Raw genomic sequence first — 15368 nt, forward strand, 5'->3', positions numbered from 1 at the left:
CATTTGTATTTATAGGAACAAATGTTGTGTGGCGCAGCTTCACACTACTACAAGATTTGATTTCAATTCAAACTCATCAGCTAGAGTCCAAGTCAAAAACTTCTCCACATAAGCAACACCCTATCTTTTAGATGCCATCATTATCTCCTAGACTCGGCAATAAAGAAAGCACTGCCAAAAAACCACCTTGATCACGTTGTTTGCCTTCCATGAATGGCAATTCCCTTCCACGTGTATGCATGTCCTCCTGAAGAATTGCAAATGAATGGCAATTCCCTTCCACATGTATGCATATCCCATTGAAGAATTGCAAATGAATGGCAATTCCCTTCCACATGTATGCATATCCCATTGAAGAATTGCAAATGAATGGCAATTCTTCTTCTGACTATTGATTATTATAACCATTCTCATTTAATATTATCCCATGCAAAGTTTGATTTCAAACAAACACCGTGATATCGATCATATTTAGTTTAGATAAATTGATATAGTATTAAAAGATATATCATGATTAAAACCACAATATATCCTTCAATAATAATTATCTTAACTATTCCGATCCAACGGTTGAGAACTATGCTCACTCAACGGCCTCGATTACTTAGGGCGATGGTGTAAATTTAGGTCCAAACACATATATACATACATATATATAATACATATATACATATATACATACATATATATATATATATATATATATATATATATATATATTGCTTTTAAAAGTCAAGAGTTCTAGAATGCAATATATTGGAATATAATTAAAGAAAATTGAAACTAACGATAGGTGAATGAGGTCGGCAATGCTTCATAGTTCATATATACTTGGACAAATTCAGTCGTACAAGGATCTGCAAATACAAAGCATTGATTTACATGTTGATTTGTTTAAGGATTTGCTAATTAATTAATATGGACCCGTTACCTCGACATGAGAGGGCTGAAAATTATATGTTTCTAGAACTCAAAACGTGTTGCTTTTCTTCCTCCTCTTTGCCCTTTCCATTGTACCAAGTTTTCCACTTAAAGTAAGTAAATAAAAGTTAAAGACGACTATCAAGCTTTATTTCTCATCCGGAGCAATGTAACTAAGGATGCCGTATCTTGTTTTTTTTTTTTTTTTTGTGGTTAAAAAAACTTAGAGGAAGATTGGTTACTCTCTCTACTAGCATCAGGGCATACTCACAACTTGAAGTCGGAAGTACTTACATGTGACATTTAAACTGCTAGCTGCCACATGTATGGACTTACGTAGGAATTTACATATCGCACACTAACAAAAGCTGCTGGCAGCGAGACTCGAAGAACCTTAGTAAAACGGCACATAAGATAGGGACCTTACCAACTGAGCAAACCCTTGTCGGCAACTAAGTATGCCATATTAGCATTCATAAAACTTGTATTTTCTCAAATAAATATTTGTCATTTTGCACAAACAATTAGTAATAGAGAGTATTTATTCTTTTGTTTGGTGTTTTACGAAACCAATTAACAGTACAATTAAACCATGGAATTTCATATTTAGCCAAAAAGAAAAGTAAAACTACAAATTGGCTCGAGTAAAACAAGACATATATCTTGAGATCAAATTATTTTTTGAGATATGTAATTCAACGGTAAGGAAAATTTTTATTTTTTATCCTTTTTTTTGTTGTTGAAATTATTCTGTACCAATAACTGGCGCCCGATGATCGTCATCTTAATTTTAGATTGTTGATCGTTTTATCAATTAAATTATTGCTTTTGTTTGGAGATTATTATGCTCTTCTTTTGTTGAAAATGCGAGCTAAAAGCAAAAGTCTAAATAAAACTAATCAATAATAATGCTTTATTACTCATTCTTAATGCGTGTGGAAGCAGTGGAATTGAATAATATTTATTCAGATGCCAATTCTTTGTTGCCATACTTTTTGGTTTAGGATTTTTTCAACTTTCTATACTCCATGCAGACTCCGTAAATCCTTTTCTTTTTCGAGTAAATATTATTCTTTTGTTCCATTCCACGAGTTTCAGGTGTAGGGGGTTTGAGTTGTCTAGCAAATTAAAAAATACTAATAAATACTAATAATCTTTTTATATAAAGCCAGCATTTAATAGTGTAGTTTTCAATATACTAAAAATGCATTTCTCTAATTTTTTGAACAAACGATATTACATATATATAAAAAAAATACTGAAAGTAATAGAGATAAAATTGTAAAATGACAGCATTTTGAATTAAAAGAAAATTATATAAAACTATTGTAAAAATAACAGAATTCTTTAAACTTAATATTTAGACCTACTCCAACTCTTAGAGTAAAACTCAAATTTTAGGTTTTAAATCTACTCTAACTTGCTCCAACCTTTAAGCCAAATATGAGTTTTAACCAAAAACTCTCTTTGGGGCAAATTTTCTCCAGAACTTTCCCTAAGTTAGTGGGCTGGCCCACCATATATTTGTGTTTTTTTAATTTATATTTATAAATTCATATAATCTAAATGCTAAGATTTATTATGATCAAATCTAATGATAAACAAAAAGATCTAACGGTTCAAATTTAAATCAAACGGTTAAAAATTTTTTTTAATTATTTTATGTGTTTCATATTCTTTTATAATGTTCCACGAGTTTCATGGTATCGGTTTAGTGATTTTTCAATATTTATCTGAATCTAAATATTTTTAAGTTAAAATATTCATAAAATTAAATTAGGATAATGTATATAAATTTCTTAAGTTACTTTAAGAAAATATTTTCTTAAATTTCTTCTTTAATGATCTGAGGCTAAAAATTTAACTCGAACAATCGTCGCAGAAAAAATATTTCTGCAACAAAATCTAAAATTTTCAAGTTAAAAATTTTAAGTTTTAACTAACCTTGCGATCATCCAAAGAATGAGCCACTTGATAATTTTTTTTTTCTGCAAAGGTTAGGAAAAGCAAAGAAATGGCAGATGCCAAAGAGACAAAAGAACACCGCACCCAAACGGATACCGACGCATTTCCTTCCTCCTGACCTGTACCCTAAAACAACCTATCACCAATTGCCACCTTCCTTGCTCTGTTTCTCTCTCTCTCTCTCTCTTCTCCCCAATTCCCAATGCCCATTCCGATTCTCCTCGTTCACTTTCCTTTTCCCTTTCCCATAAATCTCATCTGTTGTAAAAATTTAAAAATGAGTGTGATATTCATATATCCTATTTTACTTCTCACATATCTTTTTAATTTTCGACTGTCGAATCAGATGAAATGAAAAAAATCGACACATAAAAATTATCAAGAAGTGTGAAAAATAAAATGAGATGCATAGATAAAACTGTAATATAGTAGCCTCAGGAGAAGTCTGTCCAAAATAAAAACATCCCCACATTCCAGCATCCCAACCCCCCACCTTCCTCAGGAAACTGAGATTAAACCCAAACCCAACTCCCATTCTCTCTCTTTCAATCGCTTCTTTCCTCTTATATTTTTTTTATTGTTTATTTTTTTTTTTAAATCTCATCTCACTCTCCCACCCTCTCTATATCTCGTCCTCTCTCTCTCTCTCTCTCTCTCCCCCATCTCCACCTCTCTCAAGATAAACCAATACCCTGAAATTGTCTCCAAAAACAGAGAGAAACCTGGGGATTTGAGGTAAAAGCTTCCCCCTTTTGGTAACATTCTTAAAATCTCTCTTTCGTTTCTTGCAAACCCATAAAACCCTTTTACCCATTTCTTCTTTTGTTACCTCACAATTGCAGGGTCTCAAAGAATATCAAAAGATGGCAACTTTATTAACTAATCTCCAGCTTCAAGCTCTCTTCATTGCAATTTGCCTATTTTCTTCCTCCTTGTGTCTCCAGGTTTTATTTATTTATTGACCATATCTAATTAGCTCGTGTTATCTCAAATTCTCAATACAATTAATTTTCTGGGAATCACTTTTTCTTACCTTTTCTGGGTTTTTCCCAAATGCCAAACAGATCGGAGAGACGTGCTCGAAAGACAGCGACTGCGACGCCGGTCTGAGCTGCCAAACCTGCGCTGCAAATGGCAACACCCGACCCAGATGCACCCGGATTCAACCCACCAGTCCCACATCAAAGGTAATCATTTTTCCCTTAATCAATTACGTAATTTAATATTGGTTTGGTTTGCGCAGGTGGGTTTGGTTTTAATATTGTTAATTAATTTGCATATGGTGATTAATTATAGGTGAAAGGTCTGCCATTCAATCGGTATTCATGGCTAACCACCCACAACTCATACGCTCAAGCTGGAGTTAGGTCCGCCACCGGTTCCTTAATTGTTGCTCCCATGAACCAGAACGACACCGTTGCCAACCAACTCAAGGTAAGTTTCTCTTCTTCAAATAATCTCTACCCTGCATTTTTTTTTTTACCCTTTTTCTATTTATTTTTGGACTTTTTTTTCTTTTTAGAGAATGCAATTTTGTTGTCACACTATATTTAGTGTCTGAATTACGTATAAAAAATTAAAATTCACGCTGCTCTAGTTAATTTCACGAGGCATTGTGTTCTTAGATGCCAAGAGGCAAAGCTGGAGAGGTTTTTTTAGTGTGATTGGTACACGGGATGATATATACGTGTTATTAAATAAATTGTGGGATATGTGTGCTAAAAAATTAATAACTTAAAAAAAAAAATTTCTCTTAATTTTTATTAAAACACATAGTGTACCACTTGTGTTCCTGTCACAACTAAAAATTTCTCAAAGTGGCTGGTGTGTAATCAAACGGTAGTCAAATGATGGAAAAGTTGACCAGACAAATGTTTGATTTTCTAGGTTTGTCCTTCTTATATTCTCTTAGACCATCTCCAACCCTGGGCTAAAAGCCAAATTACCCCCCAAATTACCCCCCCCAAACACTCTCCAACCCATGCTAAAATTTTAGGCTAAATGCCAAATACTATTTCTGGGCCAAATACCCCCCAGCTTTCCCCCCGGGCTAAATGCGAAATGTTTATCGGAATTTAAATTTTTTTAGATTAAAATGTTCATAAAATTAATTTACAATAATCTACATATTTATTTTTTTAAAAAAAATTGATTTAAGAAAAAAATTTAGGCTAATTCCATTATTTAATAATTCCGGGCTAAAATTTTAGGAGAGAAGGGTTGGAGCAGAAAAGATGTTTCTGGGCTAAAAGCTAAATTTTCCGGGCTAAAAAATTTGGCTTTTAGCCCAAGGGTTGGAGATGGTCTTATTTCTTGGTTTTGACAAAATCAATATATTTTTTATGACGTGGCAGTTTGTCACTCCGTTGATGTCGTATGTGTCAAATGATTCGCGCTTGGGTCGACCCGCTTAATAAAACACTAAGCTCAGTTCGGCCCGCAGACCTAGTCGATTAAGACCTAGGTCATGCCTTGCAGGGTCACTAAACGGGCCGACTTCGGCAAAATAAACTTTAATTATTTAAAATTTAATAAAAACTTATTTGAACATGTTATTGAGCTAAATGCCGCGCTAATATTAAGGTTTACTAACATTAAAATGTATGTTTTAATTTTTGACAGAAAAAAAAAGAAGAAATATATGTTTTAATTGGAAAATAATGAATAAATAAGATTTTCTTTAACGGGCTGCGGCCGTGCTCGGCCCATGATGGGCCCAACGGGGCGAGGGCCAGTCGGCTCATTGGACAAAATCTTAGGCCCGGTCCGATCATTTCTTACGAATCGTGTCGTGTTGTGCCTTATTTAAATGGGCTTAGACCGTGACATGCCTTATATAAGTGGGTCGTGCCCGTGCCGTGATCATGCCGGCTCACCCGTCTGACACATCTAGGTCAAGCTAGCTCATGTTGAACCCTTGGTGGTGTGTGTTGTGTTGTTTTGCATGCAGACTTTACGGTAAAATATTTTAAACCAAGAGAATCCCACCTATATTTTGTAATTTTGCATATATGACAAATGTATTAAGTAAATACATATACCGTAGCCAAGTCGTTAAAAATTTAATTCAGGGCATAAATAAAAATGTCTAAAAAAAAATGAAAAAGATATCAGGTTAAGCATGTGGGTGTCTGAGTGATTATTGAAGCACATGCGTAGCTGTCATTTTTTTTTTCTTTTTGCTAAATTACCTGTCCCTTTTAAAAATTAAGAAATGGAATCATTTGGGTATTTATATTGATTAAAGGAGAAGCATCCACCTAATCCACCTGAAACACTTCACTTTCCATGTGTTGTCAAGACGGACTACTACCTACCACATATTTTGCTAGTTTACGAAATGTTAAGATAAGTTGCGCACACGTGTAGGCTGATTCTTGCCCTTTTTACTCTCCGATAAATGCTTAGATCAGTTGCACACGCTTAGGCTGATATGGCCGTTTCACCTTAGAACTCTTGCTTTTCGTTGGTGCACCTGAATTATGCTAATAAAAATGAATTATTTATTTTGGAATTTTGTTTTTCAGTTACTTTTACCATTTTGTGTTAAAAATTATAATTTGGTCGATTTAAACTTGTTTCAACTGCTAATGCTAAAGACCGATATTTCCTATGTTTTATTTTGTCGATTGCTAGAATGGTGTCCGAGGGTTGATGCTGGATATGTATGACTTCAACAACGACGTCTGGTTATGTCACTCGTATGGTGGCAAATGTTACAACTTCACTGCATTTGTAAGTTCTTCAAATTATGCTTTCGCCAAATTGAATTGGTATTAGAAGAAAAACATCGTGCTTAAATATTTAGAGTCCGTTTGGGATTTGAAAACTGAAATGCTGCTGTTGATTTTGCTTGTGTGCACCAATTTTCTCTGCAGAAACCTGCTATTAACGTGCTGAGAGATATTAAAACCTTTTTGGAATCCAACCCCTCAGAGATTGTCACCATTTTTATCGAAGATTATGTGGAATCTCCATCGGGCCTGACAAAGGTCTTTGAGGCAGCTGACCTCAAAAAATTTTGGTTCCCACTTGCTCAGATGCCAAAGAACGGGAGCGATTGGCCAACTGTTGATGATATGGTCCAGAATAATCAGCGGTTGGTGGTCTTCACCTCTAAGAAAGCTAAGGAGGCTTCAGAGGGAATTGCTTATGAGTGGAACTATGTTGTCGAAAATCAATGTAAGTCCTATATTTTCATACTTTTCAAGATGTCAAGCACTTCACCAGATTGTTTGTTCAATATTTGTTCCTAAAATTTTCCTCAACTTTGTTTTAATGCGCGTGTAAAGATTAATTCCTAGCTGAAGATTTTCCCCAATTTTGTTTCGTGTACTATATTCTCAGATGGAAATGGAGGGATGGTATCTGGTTCATGTCCAAGTCGTGCTGAATCATCTCCAATGGACACAATGTCTAAATCACTAGTTCTCGTGAACTATTTTCGCGATCTTCCAAATGCATCAGCATCTTGCATGGACAATTCAGCTCCCTTACTGAGCGCGTCGAAAACTTGCTATGAAGCAGCTGGGAAACGGTGGCCAAACTTCATTGCTGTTGATTATTATGAGGTATTGATTGAGACATTTCCACTGGAAACTCCTGGAAACAGTGTCAAGTAGATAAATGGACAGGGGTAGTGACACACTCCTGTTTTCTCCTTATGTACTCCTCTTTGTCCCTAAGTTCTCCGGTGATTTATTCAATCAAAAGACGAGAAAAATGGAGGAGTGCAGGAGAGAAAATAAGAGTGAATTACTTTCCATAAAAAAGACATATTTGCATGCATTTGCCTAACCTATTCTGGTTTCTTTGCTGCAGAAAAGTGATGGTGGTGGTGCTCCAGAAGCAGTGGATGAAGCCAGTGGCCATCTGATATGTGGCTGTGACAGAATCACTTACTGCAAGGTTTGCAAAATTTACAATTAGACTTTATAACTTGTCAAACAAGGGAAATTTGAAAGTCATCTAAGTTTTCCAATCTATCTTGTATGAGCAGGTAAATGGTGGTAACGTTACATTTGGTTCATGCGACGTCCCAAAACTTGCTCCCCCGCCACCTGCTGCCGCCACCACCACATCCTCTCAACCAGGTTCCGGTAACTTTGCTTCCCGGGGCAAATCAGTCCAGTTGTTGTGGTTGTGTGGAACAATTTTGGCTGCAACTCTCTCAATTCAGATATAATTTGTTCTCTACTTTTGCTTGCTACCTCCCTTGTAATTTTTAAACCACACGAGACATTTTTTTGGAGAAAAATTTGATTCCTCTATTATGAGACCATGTGCAACCCCCCCCCCCCCCCCTTTTTTTTTTTTAAGGGTCAGCTACTTTGTCATTGCAGTCCACCCTTCTGAAAGTTAGGAAGACTCACGGAGTCATTTCATCCTCCTCCTGGTCACTACCATGTGATTCACCAGCGTCAGAAATTGAACCCAAGACATGTCGTGTTAACTACGAGACTAATTTGGATCACAAAATTTTACCATTAGATATGCTCATATTCGATCATAATTGTTCGAGTAAATGTAACTATAAAAAAAATTGAATATGTATCGTTGGATCAACAGTCCTATAATGTGGCCGTTGCATATAAAAAAAATAAAAGGAGAAAGTAGGTTTTCATCCTTCCTTTTGCTACTCCATTGATTAAAATCTTATTTCTTTTCAATTTTTTATCAAGGTCCTTGAGTATTAATAACATCATTAATTATTTCAATAATAAAATATTTTTTTATTTCTAAATATATTCATTTAATGTTAAAAATGTTACAATTAGTATATTTATATTTATGACTAAAATTTTTATCATATATTTTTAGTTTTAGTTTGCACCAATTTTTAATTTGTAATTCTTTTTTAACTTGTACCAATTTCTTTTCAGTTTTAATTTGTATCCATATATTAATTTCTTTTTGTGTTAATATTTTTTAAAGTTTATTTGTATTTGTACCCATATATTTTTTTTGTATTTGTACTTTTTATTTTGCCAAATGTACCCAGTGGTGGATCCAGGATTTTAAATACAGAGGGTCCCAATAATAAATGTCAAAAAATTAATAGACAAAAATAACATTGACAAGTTTAATTATAACATTGAAGTTTTATTCTTGGGTCTCTTTCAAGATTATTCAAATCAATGTAACACTTATTTTTTCTTGAACTTAAATTATCCGAATTTATAGAGGGTGCTATTGGCTTTGGTGAAAAATCTTTCCATGTTTCTTATTTCTATGTTACACAATTGATAAAAAAACACAAAACATATACTAGTTAACCAATAAACAAAAATTCCATCTAAATTCCAATAATCACATAAGTATACAAACATAAAACATATCAATAATCATATCAAATAATTGACTATAAACCTCCATCAATATCTAATATAATTTAATTGAGATTATATTAGAATACCAAAAAACTTGCATGAATTTTGTGTGGTGGTGTGGAGATTTGAAACAAATTGAGGTATGATATTGGAGTAAAGTTTGAATATGGGATTGGGTAGGATTTAGAATTTTAGGGTTTTGAAAATTAGGGAATTGGGGATTAGATGTGAAAATCAAAGCAATGGGATGGGGGAAGGGACGAGGAAGGGTGGGACTTGAGGGAAGTGCTAGCTGGGAATTTAAAACAAAATATACACTAACGACTACGTTTTGTATATTGTTTTAATTAAAACAAATTAAAACAATTGGCCAAAATGAGTGTTTTGGGCCAAGCCTTATAAAAGAAAACTTCTTCACACGGTTGTCTTCTCCGCAGACGTCGCTGCTCAGCCGCTGCAGCTTACGTACACAAGATTTCCTCCTCGAGTGCAAGGGGTCCCTATAAAATTTTAAGGAACGATTCAGGATTGCCGAGGGGTCGTGGGACCTCCCAGGTCCCTCTATAGTTCCGTTACTGAATGTACCCATGCTAATTATATGTACCCATTCATGTAAAACTTTTTAATCTTAAAATGTACTCATTCTTACATATACCAATTTGTTATATGTAAAATGTACCCTTTTTTATATAAAATCTATTCAATTTTTTTCTAATCCATTTTTAAACTTATATGGGTACATTCTTTTTTCTTTGATTTTAAAATGTATCCATGTAAAGTGTAATGGAATAAATATACTAATGTTATTAAGCCTAATATCTTTTTTTTTTTTTTTTGTTATTTTGAAGAATGTACCCATGTTTTGATACAATAAATTTTTTGGTTAATTTTGATGAATGTACCCATGTTTATATATATACACACACAATAGTATATTTATATTTTAATATTTTTAATCACACAAATTATGATTTTTTATTTAAAAATCTCATTATGTAAACAACTAAAATTTCTAATTTTTAATTTAAAAAATATAGTAACGTACATAGAAATAAATTATCACATTAATTTCAAAGACTTTGATCAAAAATTAAAAACCAATAAGGTTTCAATCAAAGAATATTCATAACTAAGGACCGCATCCAAAGTCTCCCAAAATAAAAAATCCTTCCCTTTCCCGTCCACTCCATGGGTTTCCATTTCAGCCAGGTATAGGAGAAGGGGTAATTGGCTTAGTATAGATTGTCGATAGTTCAAAATTACTATCAATCCATACAAAAGGGCTTGTTTTTTACTATGAGAGTGTCTTATGATTTTTGTCATAATTGAGCGTATGAGAATGATTGTAACATCCCACATCGCCCAGGAGAGTGGATCCTGTAAGCCATATATATATATATATATATATATATATATTTATTTATTTATTTATTTATATATTCTCATCTCTACCTAGCACGAGGTTTTTTGAGAGCTCACTAGCTTATCGGAACCTCGAAGTTAAGCGAGTTTGCGCGAAAGCAATCTCATGATGGGTGACCCACTAGGAAGTTCTCGTGTGAGTTCCCAGAAACAAAACCGTGAGGGCGTGGTCAGGGCCCAAAGCGGACAATATCGTACTATGGGAGAGTCGAGTCCGAGATGTGATGGGGGCCCGGGCCGGGATGTGACAATGATGTGTGATGGTGATGGTTAGGTTTGATTATTGGGTGTGGGTTTATATATAATCTTATTTTAATTATTAGTTTCATTTTGTACTTTATGATAATTATGCAATAAGGTAATAAAGTAATTACATTTACAGCTTAAGTTAAGTGTAGAAAGAAGTTATATAAGTTCAAATAAAATTTCTTATTATTGTATTATTCGAATCCTCTCACTTCCCCTTAATAATAACAAAATTTTAAAAAAAAATGACACCCGATATTCTCTCAATATCACATCAATGTATCCCTACTATATTTATGATAATATAATGACGATGTGTTATCTATATACTATTGGGGATATGTTATCAATATATTATCTACTCAGATAATGTACAATAAAGTTTTCTAAACCCTACGTATTACACCGTTTCATGATGTTACCAGTTGAGTAGCTCGTGAATTATCAGTAATATTTAATTTATAAAATATTATTAATATTAAGTGAATTAATAACATCACGAATCAGTAATATTGTAAAACTGAAAATTTTGTCAACTAAACTCTCACGAGATGCGGAGCTATTTACTTGCAGGCTGTCAAGCTGTCTCGGTTTACAACTACAGGATCCCCCACTCATAACAAAAACCATGTTACTGGCGGGGCCACAGCCTCCAACTACTTTTACCATGATTTTCATCGGTAAAAGACCATTCAATCATGCACTTTTGGGGAATTTTGCTTTACCAAGTTACTTTTAATTTGAATAAAATCAAATAACAATGATTGAAAATAAAACACGTTTGCATGCAAACAATGAATCCTCTCCTGAGCACTTTCCTGGGATCCTAGGGATCCCGCAATCATGTTCGTTCATCGTATATCGTGCGGTCAGAAATTATATAAAATGTAAATTTTAAAATTCAAATATGAATAGTACCTAACGAAAACTGACCGCACGATATAAAATGAACGGACAAGATTGCGGGATCCTTAGAGAACTGCTCAGGAGAGGATCCTGGTTCGCAAACAATTTAGTCAAATCTATTAAATCAGTATATTTTATTCTCTGCACATAAGTTTTAAATCTCGTCTCTTCCTAGTTTAGACGAATTTAATATAATAATTCTATAGTCTGTCACAAAAACATATTAAGGAATAAAAATGTTTGCCTCTTCATAGATGTAAACAAAATGCCACAAGATGATTCAAGAAACTATCATTTGGATTTGAAAATTTGATATATAAATACATACATATTATATATTACATTTTATTCAACAATGACAAAAGTGAGCAATAGTGGGACTAATAAATTACATTATACACTCATTGCTCAAAAAGCTCCTCTGAAAAATGGCATTTGCCTAAACAATTTGAATCAGCTCTTCTTGTGAAACTATATGGAGCAAAACACAAGCTATAGAATCAGAAAACACTGTGGAGTAATACCCTGTGTATGTAATTGGATAACTTCGTCACCGTTTGCAATGGCCGGCTACCGAATGACTGCAAGAACCGTCACCCGCGTCAAACTTTGGTGACATTGGCACTGTTTTTATTCCCAAACCCTGCAATGCCTCTTTCATACCCACTGCTATCACCTGGTTCAGTTACCTGCTTCTCTTTCGGCCCATTTTTCACACTGTCACCATCCAAGTGCTCTGCGTCCCTTTTGGATCTACGATCCTAAAATAAGTGTTTCAAAAAACTCGATCAATAGCGAAACTGAACCAAAAGATCTAGATGAGAGAATTAATAGCATCAAAGGGGATAGATACGATAAGTCACTTTACTGCATCGAACATAAAAGTATAACTAGTGCCAAATGAAATCAAATGAGAGAGAGACAGAGAGAACATAAATTGATTTTCAATCAGAAATGCATACATCTTTGAATGGGGACTCTTCAGCTTCTAGCATATATACAATATGTCCCAATTTTGGCCGCTTCTGTGAATTTGGATCCACACAACGTAAAGCTACAAGAAGAACCCGCTTCAATGCCCTGGAAGAAGGCTTCTCAGGTAACATGGGATCCAATACTGCCTCTGCATTTCTGTCAGCAACCATCTTCTTAAGCCAATCCACTAAGTTCACCTGAAAATATCGCATTTAATTAAAAGAAACATCAAAGGAAACTCAGGAAAGACAGAAAACCGGAAACCAGTAGAAAGGATATCTTAAGGATTCAGACCTCTTCTGGAGGCCGGCTATAATCAACTGGATTCCTTCCCGATAGTATCTCCATGATAAGAATCCCAAAACTATACACATCGCTTCTCTCATTCAACATGCCCGTACTCGCATACTCGGGAGCAACATAGCTTCAACAGGCAGAAACAGATTATTATCGCGTCAACACAAGAAAATGTAAGCGCACAAACATACATATATGCACATGGAGGGTCCACCATACCCAAATGTTCCCATAACACGCGTCGTGATGTAGCTCATCTCAGAACCAATGAGCTTAGCAAGGCCAAAATCTGACACCTTGGCATTCCAATGCTTGTCAAGTAAAATGTTGCTCGATTTTATATCACGGTGAATGACCTTGGGTTCCAGTCCTTCATGAAGGTATGTTAACCTACAAAATGAAATCAGTTATGATGAATGCCACCGATGAAGGCGGGGAAAGAAGAAAAAATCAAGGAACAAAAGCATGTGAATTCTAAATTGATCTGCATTGTACCCTTTCGCGGTTCCCAGTATGATATTCATTCGGATCTCCCATGTAAGCGGACTGCAAGGCCCTACATCCCCATGAAGCCACTGTTCTAGGTTCCCATTGTTGACATACTCATACACAAGCATCCTATCAATATAAACGCGGTTAAAAGATTTTGAGTCGATATTCTGATTTCTGTAGACTTAATAAACTATAATTACGAGATCAAAGGCTACACTTGAGATAATGGAGATAGAGTGTAATTAGGCAAAAAAAAAAAAAAAACAGAGTACCTATGAGCTCCTTCAGCACAGAAGCCCAGCAATCTCACTAAATTCTTATGCCGAACTCGTCCAATTGCCTCCACTTCAACCTTGAACTCCCTCTCAGCTTGCCCCCTTTAAAATAACCCAACTTCTAATCCATTCATTTAATTACAAAAGCTCACATTATCACAGTCATCAATCAATTACTCAATTAGTACAACACAAATTCTAACAAAGTCAAATAAACCAAACATAAAATAAACCTCATTATAAAAGAACTTAGGGCGGATTTGGGATTGCTTCTCTGGAAAACACTTTTCCTCGTAAGCATTATGCTAGAAGTTCTTTTATTACGAATACGAACACAATCAAATTTTTATTCAAAATCCAAGCGCTACCCGGAAAAACACTTGGAAGTGCTTAAAGTGAAGTGCTTCCTGAAGACGCATTTAAATTGAATTCAAAGAAAGCACCTGTTGTTGAGCAAGTTCTTGACAGCAACCTGGGTTTTATCCTCCAAAACACCATGGTAAACAATCCCATACCCTCCTTCCCCAATAACGTTGTCATCCACAAACCCTTTGGTCGCAACCTCAAGCTCTCTCAGAGTATACCAATGCCCCCACCCCAAGTGAGAAACTTCGGGTCCCACCATACCGGTCTGCTCAACCGCACGCGCCTCCCCGCTTCCATGCGAAGAAGAGGACCCAACTGGGTAAGTAATCCGGTGGTCCTTCCCAATCTCAATGTGCACTTTCTGGTACCCAATTGGGCTCTCTTCCTCCGTCGGCTTCAGCAAGTGTTGCCTCTCGATTCTGGGAACTGGGTCGGGCTTCGGGTACGAGGAAGCTTGGGTTTGGGTCCGGACATGGTCAACCCGGATCTCCTGGATCTCTTTGAAGACGATTGGGGTTGTGGGTTTTGCTAAAGTTTTGTTCTTGGATCGCTTGGCGGCGAACCAGAGAGAAATGAGGACGAGGAGGAGCACGAAGGCGGCGCCGACGCAGACTCCGACGACAATCCAGAGACGGAGGCCGAAGATAGAGGTCTGCTCGGAAAGCTGGTCGCTCATGGGCTCTTGTGTTACATCCGACATTTAGAATTCTGGTGCTTTTTTCATAAGTGCTTGTGTGAAGAAGCTGTGAGAGTAGAGGAAGAGTGGAGAGGGAGGAGGAAAGTTATGGCAGCTGGCGTGATGGGACTATTTGGAATCGGAAAAAGATGTGCGTCTGTCTGCAAGCACAGAGAGAGAGAGTAGAATTGCTGCGGCTGCTTTCGAGTGAAAAGGTAACTACGCGCGCGGTTGGATTTGGTAGTTGGTTGGGGAGCTTCCTCAAATGCATTCAATGTGCAAAAATAGTAACTTCACTATGGAATTCATTGCTTAAGCCCCAATTTAAGGAGAATAAGAGGAATTGCTTAATAGTGTTGTGATGTAATATAAAGTACAGGAAATCAGTCGTTTGTTCTAAACATTCTTTCTTTAGTTAAAAATCTAATTTTGCCTACCAGGGCCAGTTTGGGATTTGATTCTGCTATGCTTTAAAAATAATTAACTGCAAAATAAAAC

At 35.5% G+C, this 15368-nt stretch overlaps 2 protein-coding genes across 3 annotated transcripts; one reads left to right on the plus strand and one right to left on the minus strand.

Annotated features, from left to right (window-relative positions):
• Positions 1 to 3344: 3344 nt before the first annotated feature.
• Positions 3345 to 8159, plus strand: LOC126591284 (PI-PLC X domain-containing protein At5g67130-like). Of its 2 annotated transcripts, none has more exons than XM_050256944.1 (9): positions 3345 to 3641; positions 3729 to 3830; positions 3951 to 4073; positions 4183 to 4320; positions 6523 to 6621; positions 6765 to 7068; positions 7234 to 7457; positions 7708 to 7794; positions 7886 to 8159. In XM_050256944.1, the coding sequence occupies exons 2-9, from the start codon at positions 3750 to 3752 to the stop codon at positions 8069 to 8071; spliced, it is 1242 nt and encodes a 413-aa protein (XP_050112901.1). In that variant the 5' UTR covers positions 3345 to 3641; positions 3729 to 3749; the 3' UTR covers positions 8072 to 8159. The 2 variants fall into 2 exon arrangements, with proteins under 2 accessions (XP_050112901.1, XP_050112896.1); XM_050256939.1 differs by having other exon boundaries at positions 3345 to 3621.
• A 3906-nt stretch (positions 8160 to 12065) lies between these two features.
• LOC126591276 (probable serine/threonine-protein kinase At1g01540) lies at positions 12066 to 15153 on the minus strand. The gene is made up of 7 exons (XM_050256928.1): positions 14272 to 15153; positions 13826 to 13930; positions 13557 to 13679; positions 13281 to 13451; positions 13059 to 13188; positions 12752 to 12961; positions 12066 to 12550 (listed from the first exon to the last, which is right to left on the minus strand). The coding sequence occupies exons 1-7, from the start codon at positions 14892 to 14894 to the stop codon at positions 12392 to 12394; spliced, it is 1521 nt and encodes a 506-aa protein (XP_050112885.1). The 5' UTR covers positions 14895 to 15153; the 3' UTR covers positions 12066 to 12391.
• Positions 15154 to 15368: the final 215 nt, after the last annotated feature.

The sequence above is a fragment of the Malus sylvestris genome, chromosome 2 (assembly GCF_916048215.2).
Source record: "Malus sylvestris chromosome 2, drMalSylv7.2, whole genome shotgun sequence".
In the NCBI taxonomy this organism is placed as follows: domain Eukaryota; kingdom Viridiplantae; phylum Streptophyta; class Magnoliopsida; order Rosales; family Rosaceae; genus Malus; species Malus sylvestris.